This window comes from Cebus imitator, unplaced genomic scaffold (assembly GCF_001604975.1).
Source record: "Cebus imitator isolate Cc_AM_T3 unplaced genomic scaffold, Cebus_imitator-1.0 Scaffold361, whole genome shotgun sequence".
NCBI classification, from domain to species: Eukaryota; Metazoa; Chordata; class Mammalia; order Primates; family Cebidae; genus Cebus; species Cebus imitator.
In genome coordinates, this window is record NW_016107676.1 from 154,654 (window position 1) to 178,730 (window position 24,077).

General features: G+C 35.8%; 1 protein-coding gene across 1 annotated transcript in view; it reads right to left on the bottom strand.

Moving 5' to 3' along the window:
- Nucleotides 1-24,077, bottom strand: part of LOC108288041 (MAM domain-containing glycosylphosphatidylinositol anchor protein 2-like) — a 735,245-nt gene that overhangs the window by 112,357 nt on the left and 598,811 nt on the right. Inside the window, exon 7 of the mRNA XM_017506819.2 lies at nt 1,446-1,775. Within this exon, the coding sequence (XP_017362308.1) occupies nt 1,446-1,775 (330 nt within the window). The remainder of the gene's footprint in view (nt 1-1,445; nt 1,776-24,077) is intronic.

Below are 24,077 nucleotides of genomic sequence, written 5' to 3' on the forward strand. Positions count from 1 at the left end.
AAAAAAAAAAAACAAAGCAATGGTTTTAAGTATGGAATATTTCTGGAAAGCCATCCCTTAGAAAATAAGGACAAATGATCCTGAATCTTACAAAATTGCTCTCACTCTCTTACAGGAAATATCATGTGGAATGTCATATAATATAGTGTCACCTAACACAATGAGGCAGGAAGACAATGGATATTTGTTGATTGAATACATAAATAAATAACTGTGTTTAACAACATCTTTCCCTCAGTTACCCTAAATAAATCCATCTCAACGCCAGCACCAATGTTTAAATATCAGTTAGATTTTAAAAATATGTTTTCATTGCTTCTAGCTTGTTTTTAAGCTAGAAAAGAAATAATGTCCAAACGCAAGTACTTTTCCTCACCCTAATTTCCTTTTGTTTTAGTTGTAGATGATAAAAGTTGAGTATCTTTTAGGAACAAAGTACAACTGTGCAAAGTTAGCACATTTTTGTCAGCCTGAATCATGAACTTCTATTCTTAAGGAGTAAAATCAATCCAGTGTGCACTGCAATTTGGAACCATGAGAAGGCACAAAATTATAGGTGAACACCTCAATGTACAAGAGACAAAATGATGCCTGATCATGTGTCTACCACATTCGTCTCTATGTTTTCAACACATATTATTTATCTCGCATGATGTAAGAATCTTCCATTAAATTCATTTTGGTAACAAGTTGGCAAAACAAATACAGCTACTCTGAAACTCTAGATGCGTGCTGATCGTGTCTCATAGAATCACAGGGCTTTAAAGCATCTGAATGAACCCTCTGCTACCAAATCCCTGTAATTTCCTTGTCGACAGATGTACGTTTAATCAAGAAAAAAACTAATAACATGTTTTCGTTTTTAACTTTTCAACCAAGAATTTCACTCCAATATATTTTTGTACTTAACCATTTTCATTATGAAGAGATTTCACCATATGATTCTGCAAAACAATCACATCTGACTACAACTTTCACATATCAGTTTTTGTTAGTAAAGGGTACATTTCCTATATATTTTGTATTTGAAGACTCCTAAACTCTCTCTCAATATTTTCTTCTTAGCACTATATAGTTATGCTTTGTTTAAAATTTCTGATAATTGTCTTAACTCTAGACATTTGTTTAACTTAATATAATTTTAGACTCTTCAGGGTATTTTCATGAAATAGTAGTATTACTTAACCTAGAAGCCTATATCTATCTTAGTCAATGCTATTAATTTTATTTGGATGATTTCTGTAAAATCTCATGTAACTCTAAATCAAAATAGATGAAACAGTGTTTCAGAACCTAGTATTCATTGAGCATTCAGAACATTAAAATTTTGTTTTTAAGAAACTTAAAAGGGAAAAATATATTTTTAACCAAAAACTATTAGATCTCTTGAACTTCAATTATTCTAAATGCGTACATCTTTTACATCATAAATATATGCCTCTTACCTGTGCTGCTGGATATATTAACATCAATACTGATATCAGATATTCCTCCTCCCTTCAGAGATGCTACACATGTGTACGTCCCAAAATCCGTGAATTTTAAATCAATGATATCCAAGTTTGTTGTTCCAGGAGAGACATCAGGATCAGTCTGTGTAATAACCATCCGTTCAGAACTTCTTAATGGACGACCATTTTTAAACCAACTAAATGTTAGCTCCTCAGAAGGAACAGCTTCTACTTGGCAAGATATTTTCACCTCACGGCCAATCTGGATGTTGTCATCTTTGTGATAAGGATCTGGTGTGATCCAAAATCGTCCTTTTTTTAATGCTACAACATAAAAATTCCATAAGGAGTTAGTGTTACTTTCATAACTTTAGGGATTCATTCATTCTAGATCATCATCTCTGAGCTTAAAGTAAAACCAAATGAAGTGTACATATGTTTCTTTGTTATATCCAAGTAGTGTGCATACCAGTAAACCTCATTCAGGTAATCCAGAAGTAATATAAAAAACCTGAGTCACTTAAAGACTCTAAACACTGATTTTTATAAATTTGGTAATATTTTCCAGTGATATCAAAAGTAATACCTTAAGTCTATGTACAATTAAACGCTGACATTGAATTTTGAACAAATGAAGGACTTTATGTAGTCATAGGGCATTAAAAGTAAGACTATGGGTCTCATTTAGTCTAACTCTTTCCCTATGTCACTACTTATTGTATACTTTTTCAAACAACTCAAATATTGCACAAAGGACCTATGAACATTCTCTTAAGGTTATATCTACATGTTGACCAACACTAGTTTGGCAATATTTGAGTCCATTCACATTCATGAGACATGGTTATATACTGAAATAATCTGAACTGGAAAAGAAAACCTGGGGCAAAAAGCATTTTCAAAACATTTACTGTGAACTTTTCTATTTTACCATACATAGATGTTTCCAGTTAAAACTGTTTGTTGGCTCTCTAATGCAGATATCCAAAAGAACCTCTCCACAGATAGCTTACAAAACATGTGAGGTTTGTACACGCACAGCAGTGTTTTTTTCACAGTGTCATTCGTAATGACTACCAGAAGGCTGCCAAGGGAGCATCAATAGGCCTTCTGCTAAGGGCCTGAACTCTGAATGATGCCACGGTGCTCACTATGGAATAGCATTTGCTCTTTTTTGTGACAGTGATTCTCCTATATACACATTTTTCTTTTTATCATCTTCCCCATTTCCCTCTTCTTTAACATCACTATCCCTATACGATGAAACATATACAGTGAAACCCAATTATCAGGATAAAATATTCATCATTCACTTTTACCGTTAAGCCTAAATATGTAATAATATTGTCAAAACTGCCATGAATTTAGTGGACCTGCAGATACTAGAAGGCTGATAACAGCATTCTGGGTAAACTCTCCTTAGTTTAACTATCATTACATCAGTTAGTCCAATAAAAGCCAGTGAGCATTGAAAATCTCTAGAATCATGCAGAATGAACTAGAGCTCAATAGACTTTTAAATCTTAAAAACTTTTCTGTTTTTTCTCTTTAGCCTCAAATATTTTCATCTGCTTTCTTGTTGGCATCTTAATAAAAAGATACAAATGAATATGAAAAAAACAATGTTTGTGTCATTCTTTTTCATTTAAAATATATTTGTTTTGAGGATCCTCCTCAAAACTAGCCAAGCAGCTAGGTTTTCTGATTACGTGAGGAACCAAACAGACATAACCATGGTCCTCATGTACTGCAGCTGGCATATTCAAAGATTAGAGGCCAACCTAGGCACAAAACACTTATGATACTTATGTCTAGAGAAACCACAAACATTTATAGCTATGAAATGTTTTATATGCTTGAAGAAGTTTCAATCTCAGAGAAGAGCCTCCCTAAATTATTTAGAAAATGCACTAAGTTTTAATCTTAATACAAACATGAGAAGACAAACACTTAAATCACATTCTTATATTGTCATTTGTTCCATTTTTCCATAGTAAAATGTAACTTATGACTCTTATTTATCTCTAACCATATCTTTATCAGTAAGTTACTCTAGGGTGAAATTAGGATACATTTTGGTATTCTGTTACCTAGAATCATATATTTATATTTACACAGGCACTGAAGTATGACTTTACATTGTATTTTGGAAGGGAAATGTGATGAAAATGTCCATATCTGGCTACCACATTTGTCATATAATAATTGTATTCACACAATGCCAATGTAATTGAAGTTTTACAGTACAAAGCAAATTATATGAGTATAAAATATTCTTTTCTTTTAAAAACAGATCTAAAAATATATGGAGAGCATTTACTTTTGTTAGCACTATAACTTAAATGAGAGTTTCCTTTCACTTGCTAACAATTTTCTTTAGCCTGTTTTTAAAGAGAAATAACAGAATTTTTGTCATAATTTTGAAAATGTTAATATTGCATATATTAATTTATTAATAACTATATGATTAATATCAGGTTTCAGATGGGATACTTTTTAGAATAGCTTTCATTACAAAGATATATGTTGGTTGGTATATATAAACACACATACACAAAACTGAGATGTTTAAGTGGTTGTCATTTATTTACCATGCAGCTATTGTTTTCTACTTCTGTGCTCTTCATAGTGACATATTAAAGTGACACTGAGAGAACTGCAAACTCACCAGCCTAATTAGATTTAAAATACTAAACTCAAAAAACACCAATAAAAATATGAAATCAATAGCTGTATTATGTGTTATAGGCTATTTATTCATAAAAAAAACAACTTTAAAACCCAAAGTAAAAATATTAGAGATTATAAGCCCATAATCAATTAATAAAATTATATAATATATAACTATACAAATTAGTAGAAAGAAATATAATCAAGTATGCTTTTAAGAATGAATTGACAGCAAAAAAACATTGGTTCATCTTAGTATCATATAATTCTATGATTTGTCCTAAGTTAATTGTACTGGTGTTTTGAATGACACAGAATCTAAAGGGAAAAGTGAAACAAGTAAGTCTGCTAAGTGAGCTCAAGTGAAGGAATATCAGAGTAAGTAACACAGATTATTTAATAGAGTCATTTCTCTGTTTATGTTGTCCCTATAACAAAATAACATGACTGGTTTTGCAAAAAAGAAATGTTCAGACAAAACTGTGTATGTTTACTCATATATAATATGAGTACAGGACAGATAAATTTTGTTTTCTTAATCAGTTCAGAAAACTAAGAGCATAGTTTTGTAAATTAGCTCTGGGTACACTGAGAACTTGCAACCTAATTCCAGTTTTTCATGTCTACATGTCGAAGATGGGCAAACTAATTTTCATGAGTCAAGTGCATCATTTATAAAAATAGAAGGTGATAGAATTAGGCTCCCTTAGAGACATAGTGAGAAATAGCTTATTAACAATTGTGCCCGAGTTTTGAAAATATAAAGTGTTTAATATAGTTAATCAACTGGGCAGCAGGTCCCTTCGTTTATAATTAAACACTCTCTTTTTCAGTGAACAATTTATGGTAGTTTATGTCATGTTAATTTAAAGTCATTTCCTGCTACCAGTTAAGATTTCAAACTTTTAAAACAAATCAGCGATTAGGACTGGAGTATATAACAGAGGTCCAACAGACTTAACAAGGCTCTATAGAACTAAAGAAATTCTATGGAAAAAGGAGAGGAGAAATCCCTTTCCCCAAATGTAATTTCTCAGTCTGAATATTGAAAATCCCCTAACACCAGCCTGAGAGAACAACAGATTTGGTTTAATGTGTCACAGATCGTGATGGATGAACCTTAAAGGGTACTTGTTTAGTCTGGCAGTGCATGTAAAAGATTGGCATCAAGCTGAGCCTCTGTTCTGGATAATCTCTTTGGAAACACTGTAACATAACTATATCCTCCTTTTTTTTAATATTGTGAATTGAATGCAGGCATGGCCTGTGTTTATTTTTTTAACAGTTTATGTGCAAGGATATTCTAATTGCACTTACTGAAGTCCCTCTACTTCAGGCTATACAGAAGTGCTCTGCAAATGGAATGAAATCCATGTATTGAAGCAGAGGCTACTCACTGCTAACCTTTCCCTAGAAATAAGAGTCCATACCTGTGAATGTGAATGTCAGTGGTTCAATGGAAGACTTGAAGTAAGCAAAACACAGTCATTCAATAATAAACTAAAATTTATTGACAGAACAGAAAAAGAAAATAATATTAAACTTTAATGTAAAAGCATCTCTTTGGAGATAATAAACATGAGTTGTCAGCTTTGAAACTTCTGTTAAGTATCTGCTTCAGAAGAATAAGACACAGAGTGATAACTGATCACCATTGAAAAGACTCTAAATAGATCATGTCTTATAATCAGGTTGTAGGATTCTGGAAAACCTGAAGAAATGACAAAACCTTGTTGAGATCTGGATATAGAAACCATTAATAGTGTAATCAGATAAATAAAAATCAATTTCCTATTTACTTATTATTTAGTGAAGAAAATAAAAATATCAGTGTGAAAGATGAAGTATTTTCCTGACCCACCAAAGGTCAGTTAGATAAGCAGTTGGAAATAAGTTGCATCAGCAAAGCAACTTAAAAAAATAGTAAATGACAGTATATATGCTCTGTGCTACTATAATTAGGCACCTATCTTTCTCCTCAATAGGACTGTGAACACCTGCGGTTGGAGGGGGCACACTTTAATCCTCTTTATTATCTCCAAATCCTGACCATGGTGCACTGTTATAGTTGGCACTCAATACTCTTTACTGAATTTAATTATAATTGACATTTCAAAGCATTAACTTTACAGATGCCAACTGTTTCCATTCAGTACAAGTTCCTGTTAATTTTGATTTTGTCTTGCAGTCTTGCGTTCTGAGATGCATCTGGGGAAATAGAATGGGAAAAGGAACAGATCTGATGTCCTCTAGGATTCAGAGATTTTGTTGTGGGAACAGAATAATACTTGGTGAACAAACAGCATCAACATGGGAATATACGTGAGGAAAAGAATTATGCACAGAATGCAAGAAACCTCCTTCTAGCACATCCACTGACTAGTAGCTATGTGTATGGAACATCAGCTATCAAACGACTCTTTGTAAAGGAGGATTTCATCCAAAACGGCTTGTGTATATGCTTCAGATAATAATCATTTCTGAGCAAATATGGATAATTTCTCAACTGATGTAGTTGATAATCATTTCTGAGGAATGATGGAAGAAGGAAAACAACTGACATCTAAGGACACTGACAGTGTCTGAAATAAGATTTGCCAAAACCTGTTCCAGAAAAAGGTGAATTGAGGTTCGATTAAAACAAAGTGTAACAAATATAATTTGAAGATTGACTATATGAACAAAAGTTTGCATTTCTCCAGAACTTTTAAGAACTTCGAAGGTGCTAACGTGTACACTGTTACATTACTAGAGAGGCTGATTGTATCTACCAAGGAACCCTGTATTTTTGGAACATGTCTGAGGACTAGCATCCCAGAGAATAAAGTTTGGGAAACAGCGACTTGAGAAAATCCATCAGTTGAAGAGAATAATTGAAAAGACTCTAAAATTAGGTTCCATTCTTAATACTGTAAGCATTTTCCTTATGAGCATCACAAAATAATCAGTAAGATGTGACTCTCCAGTGAAAATAATATTTATTATTTAAAGAGCCAAAGGGCTTAGGAATGACCTTAATTTTTTAAGTTAATAAGTAATGGTACATTGAAGTTATAAAATTGTATTTCAGAGTCATCTAATAAACTCACCTACACTAGGGCAGTATGCCTCTTTCCTTCCCAACCAACAATTTAAAAAACAAAATTAACTTATCAGTTCGTTCCCGTCTCTGAAATGTACATTTTGCAATATGCAAATAGCATGAAAAAGCAGTTAAATGTGTCAGCTTTTGTACAACTCCAACCACTGATACAAACAAGACTTAATCTCATTTGCTTGAAGAAATAATTTGAGTTAATTTATTTATAACTTATGTTATTATAAAAAGTATATGCAATGTTATTATTACAAGTATAAAAGGATTAAAGTTTCTAGAAAATGGATATAAAAAGGGAGGTCTTTTAAATTTTCTTTCTCTGATATGCTATTAAGTATTCTTATACTCATTCTCTGTATCTAACAACTGCAATTGCCAATCTAGTCTGAATGGAAGTTCACTAATAATGCAAGAACAAAATTACAATACATCCTTTCCTGAAAGTGGTTTAATATAGCACCACTGATAATCTAAATGCAGAATCAGATGATGAAAAGAAGTTGTGGTTCTATTTAATCATAAACTATCAAGGCTCTATTTATTTTGTGAATTTACTCAAAGCTAATTAATACAGTTAATCATTCAAATTGTTTAAGCATAGTATGGCTGAATTGTAACTGTCTTTTTATATCCTTTCTCAATAGAACATCAGCAGGTAAGTATCTTGACTAAGAATTAAAGAAGGAAAGCATGCTTTAGGCAGGGACAAATTATGCTTTTTAGGGGAAATTCTTCTTTAAGAAGCGGGAAAAAGTGGACTAAAATAATAATATAATTGTTATCATTATTATTTAGCCATTCCTACTATTTTAGCCCCATTTTAAGTAAGGAGATAAATATATATTGCTAATAAATTACCAAAATGTCTATACAGGTGTTATAAATAAAATCATTTACATGTGGCTGCCATGTAAATGGTATTTTACTTAGCATGATAGCTTAGCACAGATTATTTGAATAGAGGATCATTACTTTGTTGGTCCTATAATGTTAAAAATTAGTGGGTATTTTGAGTTCACCTTTTCCATCAAATTTAATAATACTTTTCACTATCAGAAATGAGAATGTGTTCTGGTATATTATATTTTTTATTAGTTGCTAAATACCTGGGACTAGAAACAGCTATCAGATAAGCCGCAGCTTAGAAACATTGGTGCTACATGTAATTCACCTGAAATCCTTTTGAAAATAGTACATCCTTAATATTTATGAAATTGATCATGCACTAGTGAAAATTGGATGACATAATGAGACTAACTTAATCTAAAATCTTTTGTCACCTTTCTTGAGCTTTTTTATTTTCTGTCTCAGAAGCTGTGCCCTTTCCCTTTCCAAAATGATCCTGTCCCTCTGCCAACCTCTCTCAAGGTACCGTGATGTCCAACATTCGCTTAGCCACCACTTTGGAAATATCAATATTTCCTCTTCCATATTCTATTCCCTCTGACTGGAAATTTTTTAGGTCATATCTAAACTTATAACACTCCTCTTAGCCCCAATAATCCCTCAAACTATTAGTGGCATATTTCTTGATAAAATGGTGAAATACTAGTTGCACTCACTCACTAGGACACTTTATATACTGCCTTTCACTGGTGCTACTCTGGCAGTGAGGACTCAATGCTTAGCAATGATCTCTTAACCAATTAATGCAATATTTTCTAGTTCTCATTCTTTTTTTGTATTATTTACATTTCTACTTCATGTCACTTTACATTATTGGCTCTTCCTTTTTGAACCTCTCTTTTGTACTGGCTTCTATGACTGGCAGGATATAAATTTAAGAAAATAAATTAATGGACTGTTTTCATTCACATCACAATTGTCATGACATTCTCCCTTGTTCATCTGAGTTCTATCATTAGAACAGTAGTTGTAAATTTAGTCTCATTGAGAAAGGGAGGATTTTTCTAAATTATTTTGCCACAACTGGAAACCATGGAGTTTTCCCTTGATGTTCTCTCTTCCCTTTTGCTGCCTATGATGGAACATAAGAGAGTTGTTTGTTTTGTTTGAGATGTAGAATCTTGCAACCAGATCCATGCATATTTCAATTTAAAAGAAAAACATGTTAAAATCATTTATATATGTGTTTTCATTTTAACATTTCAGGGTAAATAAAACAAGATATATTCAATGACTAGGTGAGGAATATATTTAATTACTAAGAATTTGTATGAATTCTCTAAATTACCTTATCTGATAGGAAAATGAAGAGTCTGAGAAGGATCCAAGATGGCTAAATAGGAATAGCTCTGGATTGCTATTCCCAACAAAAACGCAGAGGGTGAGTGATCACTGCTTTTCCAAATGAATTTTTACTGTCCACAGACCAGGAGATTCCCAGGCAGAAAAGTGCCATGAGTCTCCAGCGTGGCTGTTTCAGCCAGCACAGCAGGTCTCCACACAACAACTCACACAAATCCAGGCTCCGTTTCAACTGGCGACTGGAACACCTGGGAGACAGAGTCGCCATTCATCCGAAAAAAAGGGGGCTGAAAAGGCAGCCAGGTGATCTGGCTTGGCTGGTCTGACCCCCACAAAGACCAACAATCTGAAACGCTCTGGACTGAGAGTTTCACAGCAAGCACAGCCAGACCACAGACATCTAGCTCTGTTGGAGGATGGGCATCTGCCAATACCCAGGCAGTCTGCCATTACCAAGGCAGTCCACCATTACTGAGGCAGTTCTAACTATACCCCTATAAACAAAACTGCAAGGAAGTTCACATAGCAGCTGGGGAGAGCCTATGGCAGCTCAGCAATGCCTCTGCTGACAGACTGTGACTAGACTTTGTCCTTGCTGGGCAGGGCATCTCTACAAAAGGCAGCAGAATGACAGAAAGTTATAAATAAAGCCCCACCATCACAGGACAGAGCACATAGTTAAAAAAAAAAAAAAAGGCGGTTATGACTTCTGCTGCAGCAGACTTAAATGTACCTGCCCAGCAGCTCTGAACAGAACAACAGAGCTCACATCTCAGCACCTGAGCTCCTATAAGAGACAGGCTGTCTCCTCAAGCAGCTCCCTGATCCCCATATAACCAAAGAGATACCTCATAAAGGAGAGCTCAGGCTGACATCTTGTTGGTATCCTTCAGGGACAAAGATAACAGAAGAAGAAACCGGCAGCAACCCCTACTGTTCTACAACTGCTGCAGGTGATCCCCAGGCAAGCAGGGTCTGGAGTGGACCTCCAGCAGTCCTACAGCAGGGGGGCCTGACTGTTAGAAGGAAAACTGAGAAACAGAAATAAGTTCATCAGCAACAAAAAGTATATCCACTCAGAGACCCCATCTGAAAGTCACCAACCACAAAGACCACAGGTAGATAAATCCACAAAGATGGGAAGAAACCAGCACAAAAAGATGAAAATACCCAAAACCAGAATGTTTCTCCTCCTCCATGGGATCACAACTCCTCACCAGCAAAGGAACAAGGCTGGATGGAGAATGAGTCTGATGAATTGACAGAAACAGGCTTCAGAAGGTGTGTAATAACAAATTTCTCTGAGCTAAAAGATCATGTTCTAATCCAATGCAAAGAAACTAAGAACCTTGAAAAAAGGTTTGATGAAATGCTAATGAGAATAAACAGCTTAGAGAAGAATATAAATGAATTGATGGAGGTAAAAAACACAACATGAGAACTTCACGAAGCATACACAAGTTTCGATAGCCGAATCGACNCAAAAAAAAAAAAAAAATTATGGAATAAGGAATATTTTTTGTCACTAAGGAAATTCCTTCAAGAAAGAAAAGCTATAATACTATAATACTAATAACAACACTTAGCATGACAAAACCATTTATATAAAAAATATATAGAGTCATCTACTACATGTAAAGTATTGTGATAAGTAGAATGAGAGAGAGAGCATGAAGGACTTTATGTTTTTGTAGAAGGAATCTGATGCATATTCCAAAACTATAATCAAAGTTAAAAAAATATTGTACTTGGGATCCATGATGGCCGAATAGGAACAGCTCTGGAGTGCAGTTCCCAGTGAGAACAATGTAGAGGGTGAGTGATGACTGCATTTCCAAATGACTTTTCACTGATCAGGGCAGCTATTTCAACTGGTGCCTGGAATGCCTGGGAGACAGAGCCACCCATTCAACTGAAAAAAAGGGGGCTTAAAAAGAGAGCCAGGTGATCTGGCACAGTGGGTCCCACTCCCACAAAGACCAGCAATCTGAAACGCTCTGGATTGAGTTTTGCAGCAAGCACAGCTGGACCCAGGACGGTCCAGTTCTGTTGGGAGAAGGGCGTCCACCATTACCGAGGCAGTCCACCACTACCGAGGCAGTCTGCCATTACAGAAGCAGTCCGCCACTATTGAGACAGACCGTCATCACCAAGGGAATTCTAACTTTACCTCCATAAACAAAACCGCAAGGAAATTAACAGAGCAGCTGGGTAGAGCCCACAGCAGCTAAGCAACGCCTCTGCTGGCAGACTGTGACTAGGCTACCTCCTTGCTGGGCAGGGCAGCTCTGAAAAAAGGCAGCAGCACGTCAGGAAATTATATGTAAAGCCCCACCTTCCCAGGACAGAGCACCTGGGAAAAAAAGGCGGTTATGAGTTCCACTGTAGCAGACTCAAACACACCTGCCCAGCAGCTCTGAATAGAACAAAGGAGCTCACAGCTCAGCACTTGAGCTCCTATAAGGGACAGACTGTCTGCTCAAGCAGTTCCCTGATGCCCATATATCCACAGAGTCACCTCATAAAGGAGAGTTCAGGCTGACCTCTGGTGGGTATTATTCTGGGACGAAGATAACAGAAGAAGAAACCAGCAGCAACCCTTACTGTTTTGCAACCACTGCAGGTGAGCCCCAGGCAAGCAGGGTCTGGAGTGGACCTCCTGCAGTCCTACAACAGAGGGGCCTGACAGAAGGAAAACTAAAAAACAGAAAGAAATAACTTCAGCATCAACAAAAAGGACATCCACTCAGAGACTCCATCTGAAAGTCACCAACTACAAAGACCACAGGTAGATGAATACACAAAAATGGGAAGAAACCAGCACAAAAAGGATGAAAACACCCAAAACCAGAACGCTTCTCCTCCTCCAAGGGATCACAACTCCTCACCAACAAGGGAATAAAGCTGCATCAAGAATGAGTCTGATAAATTGACAGAAACAGGCTTCAGAAGGTGGGTAATAACAAACTTCTCTGAGCTAAAAGAACATGCAAAGAAACCCAATGCAAAGAAACTAAGAACCTTGAAAAAAGGTTTGACGAAATGCTAATGAGAATAAACAGCTTAGAGAAGAATATAAATGACTTAGTGGAGCTGGAAAAACACAACACGAGAACTTCATGAAGCATTCACAAGTTTCGATAGCCGAATCGACCAAGCAGAAGAAAGGATATCAGAGATTGAAGATCAACTCAATGAAATAAATTGAGAAGGGAAGGTTAGAGAAAAAAGAGTAAAAAGAAATGAACAAAGCCTCCACGAAATATGGGATTATGTGAAAAGACCTAATCTACATTTGATAGGTGTATCTAAATGTGATGGAGAGAATAAGTCCAAGCTGGAAAACACTCTCGAGGATATTATCCAGGAGAACTTCCCCAAACTAACAAGGCAGGCCAACATTGAAGTCCAGGAAATACAGAGAACACCACAAAGGTACTCCTCAAGAAGAGCAACCCCAAGGCACATAATTGTCAGATTCACCACGGTTGAAATGGAGGAAAAAATCCTAACAGCAGCCAGAGAGAAAGGTCAGGTTACACACAAAGGGAAGCCCATCAGATTCAGAGCAGATCTCTCTGCAGAAACCCTACAAGCCAGAAGAGAGTGGGGGCCAATGTTCAACATCCTTAAAGAAAAGAGCTTTCAACTTAGAATTTCATATCCAGCCAAACTAAGTTTCATAAGCGAAGTACAAATAAAATCCTTTATGAATAAGCAATTGCTGAGAGATTTCATCACCACCAGGCTTGCTTTACAAGAGCTCCTGAAAGAAGCACTAAACATAGAAAGGAACAACCAGTACCAGCCACTCCAAAAATGTACCAAATGGTAAAGAGCATCAACACAATGAAGAAACTGTGTCAACTAATGGGCAAAATAACAATCTAGCATCAAAATGGCAGGATCAAATTCACACGTAACAATATTAACCCTAAATGTAAATGGGCTAAATGCCCCAATCAAAAGGCATAGACTGGCAAATTGGATAAAAAGTCAAAACCCATCAGTGTTCTGTGTCCAGGAACCGATCTCACATGCAGGGATACACATAGGCTCAAAATAAAGGGATAGAGGAAGATCTATGAAGCAAATGGAGAGCAAAAAAAGCAGGAGTTGCAATCCTAGTCCTTGATAAAACAGACTTTAAACCAACGAAGATCAAAACAGACAAAGAAGGGCATTACATAATGGTAAAAGGATCAATGCAACAAGAAGAGCTAACTATCCTAAATATATACGCACCCAATACAGGAGCACCCAGATACATAAAGCAAGTTCTTAATGATCTACAAATAGACTTAGACTCCCACACAATAATAGTGGGAGACTTTAACACTCCATTGTCAATATTAGATAGATCAATGAGACAGAAAATTAACAAGGATATCCAGGACTTGAACTCAGACCTGGACCAAGCAAACCTAATAGACATTTACAGAAATTTCCACCCCAAATCCACAGAATATATATTCCTCTCAGCACCACATCACAGTTACTCTAACATTGACCACATAATTGGAAGTAAATCACTCCTCAGCAAATACAAAAGAATGTAAATCATAACAAACAGTCTCTCAGACCACAGGGCAATCAAATTAGAACTCAGAATTCAGAAAATAACTCAGAACTGCACAACTTCATGGAAACTGAACAACTGGCTCTTGAATGTTGACTGGATAAACAATGAAATGAATACAGAAATAAAGATATTCTTCGAAACCAACGAGAACAATGACACAACATACCAGAATCTCTGGAACACATTTAAAGCAGTGTCTAGAGGACAATTTATAGCAGTAAATGCCCACATGAGAAGCAAGGAAAGATCTAAAATCAAAACTCTATCCTCAAGATTGAAAGAGCTAGAGGAGCAAGACCAAAAAAACTCAAAACCTAGCAGACGACAAGAAATAACTAAGATAAGAGCAGAACTGAAAGAGACAGAGACACAAAAAATCCTTCAAAAAATCAATAAATCCAGGCACTGGTTTTTTGAAAAGATCAACAAAATAGACAGATTGCTAGCCAGATTAATAAAAAAGAAAAGAGAGAAGAATCAAATAGAAGTAATAAAAAATGATAAAGGGGATATCACCACAGATTCCAAAGAAATACAAACCATCATCAGAGATGACTACAAACAATTCTATGCACCAAAACCAGTAAATATGGAAGAAACTGATACATTCCTGGACACTTACACCCTCCCAAGCCTAACAAGGAAGAAGTCGAAACCCTGAATAGACCAATAACAAGGGCTGAAGTTGAGGCAGCAATTAATAGCCTAGCAATCATAAAAAGCCCAGGTCCAGATGGGTTCACAGCCGAATTCTACCAGACATACAAAGAAGAGCTGGTACCACTCTTTCTGAAATTATTCCAAACAATACAAAAAGAGGGAATCCTCCCCAAATCATTTTATGAGACCAACAACATCCAGATACCAAAACCCGGCAGAGACTCAACAAGAAAAGAAAACTTCAGGCCAATATCCATGATGAACATAGATGCAAAAATCTTCAATAAAATACTGGCAAACTGATTGCAACAGCACATTAAAAAGCTTATCCATCATGATCAAGAAGGCTTCATCCTTGCGATGCAAGGCTGGTTCAACATACCCAAGTGTATAAACGTAACCACATACACAGAACCAAAGACAAAAACCACATGATTATCTCAATAGATGCAGAGAAGGCCTTTGACAAAATTCAAAGCCCTTTATGCTAAAAACTCTGAATAAACTAGGTATTGACAGAACATATATTAAAATAATAAAAGATATTTATGACAAACCCACAGTCAATATCATACTGAATGGGCAAAAACTGGAAGCATTCCCTTTGAAATCTGGCACTAGACAAGGATGCCCTCTCTCAGCACTCCTATTCAATACAGTATTGGAAGTTCTAGCCAGAGCGATCTGGCAAGAAAAAGAAATAAAGGGTATTCAATTAGGAAAGGAGGGAGTCAAACTGTTTCTATTTGCAGATGACAGGATTGCATATTTAGAAGACCCTATGGTCTTAGCCCCAAATCTCCTTAAGCTGATAAGCAACTGCAGCAAAGTCTCAGGATAAAAAATCAATGTGCAAAAATCACAAGCATTCCTATACACCAATAACAGACTTAAAGAGAGCCAAATCAAGAATGAACTGCCATTCACAATTGCTACAAAGAGAATAAAATACCTATGAATACAACTAACTAAAGAACGTAAAGGACCTCTTCAAGGAGAATTATAAACCACTGCTCAATGAAATAAGAGAGAACACACATAGATGGAGAAACATTCCATGCTCATGGTTAGGAAGAATCAATATCATGAAAATGGCCATACTGCCCCAAGTAATTTATAGATTCAATGCTATCCCCATCAAGCTACCAATGACCTTCTTCACAGAACTGGAAAAAACCACCTTAAACTTCATATGGAACCAAAAGAGAGCCTGCATAGCCAAGTCAATTCTAAGCAAAAAGAACAAAGCGGGAGGCATCACACTACCTGACTTCAAACTATACTACAAGGCTACAGTAATCAAAACAGCATGGTACTGTTACCAAAACAGAGATACAGACCAATGGAACAGAACAGAGGCCTTGGAGGCAACACCACACATCTACAACCAAGTGATCTTTGACTAACCTGACAAAAACAAGCAATGGGGAAAGGATTCCCAGTTTAATAAATGGTGTTGGGAGAAATGGCTAGCCATGTGCAGAAGGCAGAAACCGGACCCCTTCCTGACACCTTACACTAAAATTAACTCCAGATGGATTAAAGCCTTCAACTATAAGATCTAACACCATAAAAACCTTAGAAGAAATCCTAGGCAAAACCATTCAGGACATAGGCATAGGCAAAGACTTCATGACTAAAACATCAAAAGCACTGGCAACAAAAGCCAAAATAGACAAATAGGACCTAATTAAACTCCAGAGCCTCTGTACAGTGAAAGAAATAATCATTAGTGAACCAGCAACCAACAGAATGGGAAAAAATTTTTTGCAATCTACCCATCTGAAAAAGGACTTATATCCAAAATCTACAAAGAACTAAAACAGTTTTACAAGAAACAAACCCATTCAAAAGTGGGCAAAGTCCATGAGACATTACCCCTATCTCCCATTCTCTGTGGAGGGTAAGAGCCTAACTTTGAAATGTGAAAAGAGACAAGGAGCAAGGACAGATGTCTTAATCACATTGGCCAATCTCTCCCACAGTCTTCCAGTATTTCCTTTTTCCTTTTCTCTCCACCCCCCCCCCCCCCCCCACATAGTCTCATTCTATCACCCAGGCTAGAGTGCAGTGGTGCAATCTCGGCTTACTGCAACTTCCACCTCCCAGGTTCAAGACAGGCATGTGCCACCAAGCCCAGCTAATTTTTGTTTAGTAGAGACTGCATTTCACCATGTTGGCCAGACTGGTCTCAAACTCCTGACCTCAAGTCATCTGCCCACCTCAGCCTCCGAAAGTGCTGGGATTACAGGCGTGAACCACCCCACCCAGTCTCTTCCAGTACTTTCTATTAGTTCACCTCAGCATTTATAAGTCCTCCTGCTTTTATTTCATCTGAGTTAAATCTCTCTCCCCCATTGGAATGGTTTTAAACATTCCTTGCCATTTTTAACAAGCATCCAATGAAATTTTTCTTTTACAACATTAAATTTAGTCATATGCATTATTAAAATAGATGAAAGTAGGATTAGTCTGGGAAATTCATTGCCACAAAATTTCAAATGTCAAAGAAATACTTATGGTTATAACACATACACACATACACACACACACACACACACACACACACACACACACCAATACATTGCTCAAAGATGGAATATCATACATGTACAAGAGTATTTGAGAGTTAAAGAGGTTAATTTAATCCCTTTAGAAAGCTATCTTCTCCATTGTAGCAAGCTCTATTTCTTCTTCAATGCCCTGTAAGTATAGAGTTTCTGATAATAAACCACAAAACAAAGATCTGGATGGTTACTTAAAAGATGGTAGGGCTGCTGAGGTGTGAAGAGTCTCAAAACTAAATAAATTTAATATGCTATAGTATGTTATATGTATTACGAATACATTTGCTTTTTTTAAAAGTATACCCTACTTTTCTTTATGTGTGTTAAAGTAGATTTCAAAAATACAGACTATAGTGTGTGTGTGTGTGTGTGTGTGTGTGTGTGTGTGTGTGTGTGTTTCTTTTTAATGAGAAAATTCTATCAAATAAGCAAATAAGGTAAGGTCAAAATGATGGTGGTATATACACACTTCTCTATCCTGTACAATTGTTAGTTGAACCTTAAACTTGCTTTACTCTTTACAGAAGAAACACAAAGTGGGAAATACTAATTTCACAATTCACAGTATCTCGGACTTTAACATACTCTAATTTCTCAAATAAACAACAAACAAAAATTACCATTCTTGTGTCAGAGATCTGAATGGAATTTATCTCCTGTGGCAGCATAAAGGAGACATGTAACAAGTAGCATTTTTACCCTCTTCCTTATAGTGATCATAACAATGAAATTCACAATCCTATTTGGCAATCTACACCTCAAGGTAGAGAGCTAACTACTGTAACTTTATACTGGAACCAAAGGAGTATATTACCACTGTAGAGTTGTTTAGGATCAATTTAAGAAAAAATCCAAAGACATTGTCTTGGTAAATATTTAAGAAGAGTGAATACAAGTTTACAATCAATGAAAATGATCCAGGAAGGTTGTTGGTTGTTGTTATTGGGGAGGGGGTTTGCAAATTTATGTTTCGGGTACATGAAAATATATTCATTAATATATTGTTAACTGATAAGAAATGTGAGTCACATATTCTTAGAAAGGAGAAAAGACAACCTAGGACCCAGGCTCTGTAGTGAGATAGATAGAACACATGTGGAGAGAGACATTATAGAAAGCTTATACTGTACCTATACAAAATCACAACACAATTTTTAAATACAAAACTGTGAGCACCTCAAGAAAATATTTTGCATTCAATTGTTTGCATTTCTTAGAGACTTGTTGGACATAAGCCAGTCTAATGTTAAGACACATTTACCAGAAACAATGACTATTGTGTTAGAGGAGTTGATCTAAACTTATTCTTAAAGAAAATGAGTTGATGGTAAGACTGGTAATCCATTAAAGTTATTCCGACTTTTTGTAATTAAAACTATGATATAGATAGTTTAAAGCATTGGTTCTGCAAGTATGAACCCTAGTCCAACAGCAACAGCATCACCTGAGAATTTGTTAGAAAGGCAAGTTCTTGGATGACATGCCAGATCAAATCCTCAGTTTTTGGTATAGAGTCTGGCCATCTGCATTTTAACGACCTCTCTGAGTGATTCTGATGTACTCTCAGGTTTGAGAACCTCTGTTTTTGAAAACATTTGTGCTGCCATCCTTTAGAAATACAGGACCAGAAAAGAGAAGGCAGGTCACTGGCTCACCTAGAGGATAACAGAGATATTATAAGGCACAAACTAAAAAATGTCATAGGATATTTTTTACTTTACAGGGTCCTCAATAGCAAGGTCTTCCTAATAATAACATTTGGATTGTTTTTAAAAACAGCTCCCATAAGCATCAATAACAAGAGTCACACAGATTAACATGGAACTACCTTCTTTCCACATAGCCAAAGCTCAAGAGAAGTTTCACGAAACACTTAATTATTTCCAGATTTCTTCAGAAGATGATAAAAATGTTAAGTGCTCAATATTAAGCACCTTAAAGTCCATCTTCTTTACCTACAAATTTCTAACGCTGAGTATTAAGATGTAACTAACCCTCATTAGGGAATATCTTAATAGCTGACATAATTTAGGAATAAGCAATTCATTGCCTACTAACTTTTTTCTGAATAGCAATGGTTTCTGGGAGAGTCAATATAGAAAACAGTGAAGAACAAGCATTCTGGGGTCAAACTGCCTGGTTCTAATATGATTTCATCATTTATTAGCAGTGTAATGTTGTACAGTTAGCTCTATAGAACCTCAATTTTCCAAATTTATGAAATGGTAATGATTATGAAGCATACAACTGATCCATGAAGCTCTGAGTATGGTAATTCCAATGCAGAATAGCCAAATACTAGATGTGAGCTGCCTTTTATTCCGTGTTTTTGAGCACTCACAACGTGTCTATCACTATTTTTGCTGCCAAGAGCGCATAGACGAAGAGCCTAGTGGTGGGGAAAAGCATAGAAACCAAAAATTTTATAAAGACAAGGACAGAGTACTTTATTATAAGACAACTCATTACAGTGAAAGGGTAAGAGAAGATTTCATGTATTTGGTGGTGCCTGAGAATTCAGAGATAAAAGGAAGACAGACAGTTAAAGATGCTGATAGGTCATTCCAGACAGTGGAAGTTTCATGCGAATTGGAATAGCAATTTTTATAGTATACCAAACATTGGTTCTAGTTCAGCTTTCAATAACTCTAGACAATCCTCTCATGTTCCTTCAAAATGTGTTTCTCTATGATTTCAAACATTCACTTTCATTTCCCTCCTGTCTCTGAGGATGCAGGGTTGATCTTCTTTCTAAAGCTGACCTCTTAAATTGTGCTTCTGAACTCAGCTCCAGCTTTTCACTGAACATCACTTACACATCATCAATTTTCTCTTAAACTTTTTCCTCACAGTAAGGTCTTCCCATGTACTTATGAAATGATCAGAAGCTCCTCATTAAGCAAAACAAAGCAATGACAATTATATAATACAGAAAGCCTTTCCTCTACATCTTTATCTTCTGAAACTACTTATTTACTCTCTGTCTCTCACTGTCAAAATAGTAATAGATAAACCGCTCACTGTTAACCTCTTTCAATAGTTTTGATTCTACCCAGTAACAGAGTTTTAACAACTGCCAGGGAGAATATGTTCGAAGGAGCAGCAGCTCAGTCCAAAACTCCTGCTACATTTGCTGTATACAACCTATTCTGACCTTTTGTTTATAGCTCTCAGACCAATGAGACTTCTCTTTCCTTTGTCCTGAATCTGGGCACCTCTTGTGTCCTCTCTGTCTACGCTACCGCTTCTTTACAGCTTGCTTTTACATTCATAGTTTCTATCTCAGCACAGAGGTCACTTTAGTAAAAGCCCCTGGTCTCAAGTCTCTGAGATACAGTTGCTTATTTCCCATTGCCTGCTCCATTTTTATGTGATGCAGCACTTCAGACTCAATGTTCCTCAATTAATTGTCTTGTACCATTACTTTAAGGTATGCCTGATTTTTTTTCCTTCTTACTCTTTCACTGATGACACCTTTTCCATAAAGTCAATCCTTTCCCTGCCTTTTCCTTTACTGTTTTCAGTCTCCCAGAATTTGCCGTTGGTGTTAGATTCACCTTGTGTCACACCTTGTCCATGTTCTCTGTCCACATTATCACGTCACTGAAGCCCAGATCCAACGTCATCTTTTCTATAATGCTTTCCCCAACTTGGATAATGAGTCTGAAGAAGTGCCACTATTTTTTGTCTATAAGGAAACCCTCTTTGGTCGGATGCGGTGGCTCACACCTGTAATCCCAGCACACTGAGTGGCTGAGGCAGGCAGATCACGAGGTTAGGCGACTGAGACCATCTTAACTAATCCGGTGAAACCCTGTCTCTACTAAAAATACAAAAAATTAGCCAGGCATGGTGGCACATGCCTATAGTCCCAGCTACTCAGGAGGCTGAGGCTGGCAGATCATGAGGTTAGGAGACCGAGACCATCCTAGCTAATCTGGTGAAACCCTGTCCCTTCTAAAAATACAAAAAATTAGCTGGGCATGGTGGGTGGCACATGCCTGTAGTCCCAGCTACTCAGGAGGCTGAGGCAGGAGAATCACTTGAATCTGGGAGGTGCAGAATGCAGTGAGCCGAGATAGCATCACTGCATTCCAGCCTGGTGACACAGAGAGACTCTGTTTCAAAAAAAAAAAAGAAAAGAAAAGAAAAGAAAGACCCTCTTACAGTTATTTTGTATTCTCTGGACTGTCAATGAGGCTTCTTGAAAACAGAGGTACTTATATTGCCGTCTTCCTGAGCACCCTCTCTTCCACATAGTAATCTGTCATAGCACTTAGGTTGGTAACGTGGAAGATACAACACATGTAAAGTTTTTCATCCAGAGGAGACACATCTGAGGGTATTACCTTATCAGACAGCTGACAAATTTGAATAATGGACTATCGATGAAATAGTATATTGTCAAGGTAAAATTTCCACATTTTAATAACTATACTGTGGTTATACAGGAAATGCTCACTGAGGTATCTTATGTAAAGGAGCACTATATCTCCAAGCTACTCTCAAATGACTAATAAAAAATTTATATACATATTTATAAAAATAATCATAAAGTTAATAGAAAAACTCTTAACTAACAGTGAAGCTGGGTAAAGGCTGTATATAGGACTTTTTTGTACTATTCTTGATATTTAAAAATATTTTTTCTTAACAAGTTGAGAAATTAATAAAAATCAGCTGGTTTATTGTATTTATATCCGTAGATACGAAATCTGTATTTCCCAGTGATAACAGTGGAGTACGCATTTTGCATTTCCAGACTCTATTCCTCCTATTAAAATATTCTTCTCGAACTAAGCTTGACATTTATGACCCTTTGAAAATTATCAAAAAATTTTCATCAAATTAGTATCAAATACTGAAAAATCCCCAAAGAACAACGAATAAAACTAGTGAAGAAAACTTACTTTTTCTCAATAAAATATTTGTCAAGCAAATACATTGATCCTTCTTATACAAATGGATACAATTAGTCATGGTGCCTAATAAATACTATATGCTTTGTGTAAACAACTTCTCAATATCTCATAGAAACTTGTACAGTATTTTTTTAGTTTAATTAAAACAAATAAACTGTCATTCTGAAAAACATGCAGAGGGAAAAAAAAATACTAACAGTAACTTTCTAAATATTTTGAAAAAATCAACAAAACATAAAATTTGTGGCCATCCAACATATACTACATGTAATATTTTCCATTAATATTCATAATTTCTTTTGGTTCAAAATCAAAATCATACATTTTTCTTATGTTTGCCCACATATATGCAGCCACATATGACTCTGTAAAAGCTTAGTTAGGCCAAAGGAAGATATATAAATGAAGCTGTTGAATGTACAATGCCATGTTCCATGACATTTTATCAGGGTAGGATGTATTTCATCATATGTGTATGAGTATGTGTATGTATGTGTGTGTGCGTGTGCGTGTGTATTATCCAATGAGCATTATTTTTTTAAACATCTTTAATTATTCTGACTCTCCTTTTTCACTTTCTCTTTTATCTACATAATTGATATCATACTGTATGAACCATGAACCTTTATCTGGAAGTCCATATGAAACCAAGGAATAAACTAATGAGAATCTTATAAAACTATTATTCTGAAGATTATATCAAAATTAATTATCTTGAATCAACCCCCTTGACCTGAGCAATGTGCAATACATTCGCTTCATATGTTTTATTTCATCTTTATTATTCATGGTAACAAAATAGTCATAACTGAAATTTATTTGACCTGGAAAACATTTCCTTATGTGAACATTGTGCACATTTCTACTCATCCATTTTTGTAAAGATAATCATTTCTCATTTAACAGGGCTTTGCAGCAAATTCAAAACCTACCCACTTGGCAACTCATGCTGAACTTATAAAAAGATTTTTTTAGTATACTTGAAAACATCATTCTAAAACCACAACTTTAAACACTGAGCACTTTGAGGCAATAGCGTCATGAATTTACACTACTGAACAGCACAGTCAGGTGCTGGATTCCTTCTGATTATGACAAAAACACTTTCTTTTCTTCACTAAATGGCTACAGGCAGTCATGTATTTTTTAGTTTGTGTCAGTTGCTTTTGGTTTTGGTCGCTTTCTTGACTAACAACTATCAGCTCTATTCCTTATAATCATCATAGGGTTAGTACAAAACCTTTATTCCTTTCCTTATTTGCTACACTGCCTCTTTTACGAGAGATGTATATGAACTTTGTCACATACAGTTGCTGTCTCCTTTTTCATAGTTATATTACTGTTACATTTGTTTTCTTTTGTTGTTTTCCAATTCTTAGTTGTGTCCTACTGGGCTCAGTATGACTGTTACATATCAGTGATGTTATTTTACATTTTCCAGATAATGGGAGTTAACCCAAGGTAGAAGCTGTAACTAATTTACTTATACCTAGCCATGTTCTAAGAACATTTTACCAAGCTTTCATATTTATTGTTAATATGGCGCATCCTGCAGAATAAAAAACACAAAGAAGCAATGATAATATCCAGATGAGAAAACAAGTCAAAGCCAGAGCTGATACTGATGAAAAAAAAAAGCACAATAAATTCTATATATTTGGCAGTGGTAAGTCATACATTACACACTAAACGTTATAGCAACCAAAATAATAAGGAAAACATGGTCAATTATAAAACTGACTGTTTTTGCAGATAAAAAAACAAGTTGTACAAGAGAAGTACAACTGTATTTTATGGTCCTCAGAAAAATGGTAAAGACAGAGTATTGAACACTGTCTTACAACAAACAAGAAAAAATTTGGAGAACTATTCATTTAAATATTGCTTAGTGTAAGCTTAAAACATCAGGCCAAGAGAAAT